Source organism: Fukomys damarensis, unplaced genomic scaffold, assembly GCF_012274545.1.
Source record: "Fukomys damarensis isolate Sample0158 unplaced genomic scaffold, DMR_v1.0_HiC HiC_scaffold_34, whole genome shotgun sequence".
Classification (NCBI taxonomy): domain Eukaryota; kingdom Metazoa; phylum Chordata; class Mammalia; order Rodentia; family Bathyergidae; genus Fukomys; species Fukomys damarensis.
In genome coordinates this window covers 18505462-18508792 of record NW_022900946.1, presented here as the reverse complement: position 1 = coordinate 18508792, position 3331 = coordinate 18505462, and the positions used below count along the sequence as shown (strand labels likewise).

Below are 3331 nucleotides of genomic sequence, written 5' to 3'. Positions count from 1 at the left end.
CTTTTTTTTCTTCCTTCCTTCCTTTTTTTTTCTTTTTCTTCTTTTTTTTTTTTGCGGTACTGGAGATCAAACTCAGGACCTCAGGACCTTGCACTTGGGAGGCAGGTGCGGTGCCACTAAGCTAAATCCCAGGCCCCTATAGCATACATTGTTACAAGTGGCATTGCTTTTGTGTGTGTGAGGAGGGTTGAAACAGGATCTTGCTATGTAGTTTGGGCTGGCCTGGAACTCACGGTGATCCCCTTGCCTCAGCCTCCCCAGTGCTAGAATTATGAGTGTTGGCCACCATGCCCAGCTAAAGTGGAATCGTTGGTCCAAGGGTTATATGCAATGAAAATTTTGGTAGATTTACTAAGTAGGCCTCCAAAGAGGTTGTACTAATTGTTTCCACCAGAAGTATAAGTCTACTCATCCTTACTCCCCACATGAGTCTTAAGACTTCTGAAAGTCAGGAAGCGTGATCCCTGGTGGATCTGTAATCTCTTGTCACAAGTAAAGTTCAGCGTTGCTTTTAAGTTGAGTGGCTCTTTGTTTTCCTTTCTTTGGTGAATCCTTGTTATTGTCCTTTGTCCTTTTTCTCTTTGCTCACTGATTTCTAACTGGCTTGCCTCAGAGCTCTTTGTGTATTAAGGCAGTTAGCCCTTTGTCATAGCTTAGACTTTTATTGACACAGAGAATGTTCAGAGAATAATGTTAAAGGGAAACAAAACAGAAACAAGCCCAACAGACCAGGATGCAGAACTGCACAGACACCACAAACCCGGTTGTAACCGTGTGCACACTGAGGCCCGTGAGGACCTAGCTTTCCCTTTTGGGCCACTGGCAGAGAGGCCTGGCCCCGAGACACTTGTGTGATGGCACCAGGTGAGCTATGCGACCCTTGGGTGCGTGTTTAGGGAGGACCGAAGTCCTTCTCGCAGCAGGCTCTTATTCTGCCCTGGCTGTGTGCCCCGGCCGGCTTCTGCTACACATGCCCTGCTTTGCAGCCTTGCCCTCTGCTGCCCCTTGCTGGGTGTTTGTCTCTGTGGTCCACCAGCGGTGTTGGTGCCGAGCGGCTAGCAGAAGGTGCTTGGGCCCCTCTGCCCTGTTCTGGATCACTGGGCCTTTGTGCTGAGAAGCAGAAAAGGGTCTTCCCATCTGCCCCGGGGCCGGCCGGAAGGACTCAAACTCCTGCCTCCCTCCTGTTTGTGCCTGCCCCTCCTCACCTCTGAGGTCTCTGCCTTTGACTACATGAATTCAGCGGGCCTCCCTCACCCCACTGCATATCCCTCTGCCTCAGTTTACCCAAATGCCTCCTGGCATAGTTGATGTGGCCCTCAGCTCTGGGCTCCTCTCTTTTGGGGGAACTAAAAATAGAGGAGCTGCCGCCAGACATGCTAACTGACATTCAGTTTGCTTTCATGTCTTGCCATTGTCCACAAAAAAGCAGCTCTGGGGGCTGGGGATTAAACTCAGTGGTGCCGCTGCCTGCTTCGCAAGTGCAAGGTCTGAGTTCGATCTCCGGTACAAAAAGGGGGGGGCTGCCACTTTGTGCAACATCTCTGTCCCTTGCTGAGGTGCCAGGTGGCAGTGGTCCCAGGATCTGCTTCTCCAATGGTTAAGAGTCAGCAGCGCACGCTGGGCATGGTGGTACCTACCTGTAATCCCAGCACTCTGGGAGACTGAGGCAGAAAGGTTCAAAGTTTGAGGTCAGCCTGGGCGCTTAACATCTTAGTGAGATCTGTCTTAAAATGAAAGGTAAAAAAGGGCCAGGGATCTAGTTCAATGAAAAGGCTTTGGATTCGCTCCCTGGTACAGACAAAAAAATGTCAGCAACAAGACCCAGGCCAGGCACGGCCTCTGCATGCCTGTGACAGGCTAACCCCTAATAGTCCACCTGTGTGACCTGGGCTTTCCTAGTGGGGCTGATCCATGTGGTCCTCAGGCCTCAAAACTGATGGGGGGACAGGCTCTGTGAACCAAGAACCTTGTTCCCTGTGATGGAGGCCGGGGTGGTGGGAAGCCAAAGGGGACTGGTGTTTGTGACCGACTTCCTCTTTGCTGGGCACAGTCCTGCCTTGCTCACTACAGGGACTCAGTCTTCCTCCACCTTGGTTCAGTATTCTCCAAAGTGGGCAAAACAGTGACACCCACACTGCAAGTTGGAGCAGCCCGAGACCAGGCATATCCTGAACATGCAGTGAGCTTCTCTGGAGAGTGGGATCATCTCTACTCTGAGAGCCCAAGAGAAGTCACTTCCCCCAGTGAGACCGCCCCCCCCCCACTCTCCTTGGAAACGGGTTGGAGAGCTGAATGGGGAGGGGCCTGGCCTGGCTTGGAACCACATCCCAGAGCCACGGTGGCCAGTAAGTACACCAAGGACAGCAGAAAGGTCAGACCGTGTGGTAAGAGGTGAAGTGTCTCGCTCTGGTTCTGAGTCTCCCTCCCTCTCCTCCAAGGGGACAAGCTGGACGCGGATTACATCGAGAGGTGCCTGGGCCGTCTCACGCCCATGCAGGAGAGCTGCCTGATCCAGCTTCGGCACTGGCTGCAGGAGACCCACACAGGCAAGGTGGGTGCAGGGGACTCACTTCCCATGGCAGGGATCAGCGGAGGCACTGGGGAGGCAAGAGAGCTAAGTTTATGTAATTAGCAATATTAAGACCTTGCATTTTGTTTTATTTTTATTGTTATTGTCCCGTGCACCCATAACACAGGCTGAGGGCACCTCTGGTGGCAGAATTTCTCATCCTTTGGGGCCAGGCATCTCTTTGTAGTTGGCACTTGTTTTGTGCACTGTAGCTTGCTTAATAGCCTCGCCTCCAGCTAGCAGATGCTAGTTGCTCCCCCTCCCTAGTTATGACGACCCACATGGCTTCCAACGTAGTACCATGTTCGCCAGACCTTATATACTGTCCCTTCCCATGAGATTCCATGGCTTTGTGAGAGCAGTTCTTGAATGCACATGGAATTTTGCCTTTAGGCTCTAACCCTGTGATAGGGAGGTGCACCAGGCCTGCACATCCCACTCGTGGCCTTCTCTTCGGCTCCTTTGAAGAAGGCCTGGGTTGCCTGCTGTTCCTTCTCCCTTGAGGGAGGAGCTACTTCGTGTTGGGCTGTGATGTGACCTGCTGGCCCCTGCTTCTGCATCTGTAAAAACAGGGATGATATTGGTATATGCCTCCTAGAGTGAGTTACAAAGCCCGATCCACGCGAAATGCTTAGAAAGGTGTCCAGCCCAGAGTGAACACTCACAAAAGGGCAGCTTTCATTGCTAGTTTTGCATAAGAGTTGCACAGAGAAGGAGGAGGAGGGGGAGGAGGAGGAAGAGGAGGAGGAAGAGGCAGAAGAG

The 3331-nt window shown here is 52.3% G+C and overlaps 1 protein-coding gene across 1 annotated transcript in view; it reads left to right on the top strand.

Moving 5' to 3' along the window:
- Sec14l5 (SEC14 like lipid binding 5) overlaps positions 1-3331 on the top strand; it is a 45802-nt gene that overhangs the window by 24857 nt on the left and 17614 nt on the right. The window contains exon 7 of the mRNA XM_010644136.2: positions 2439-2551. Coding sequence (XP_010642438.1) covers positions 2439-2551 — 113 coding nt within the window. The remainder of the gene's footprint in view (positions 1-2438; positions 2552-3331) is intronic.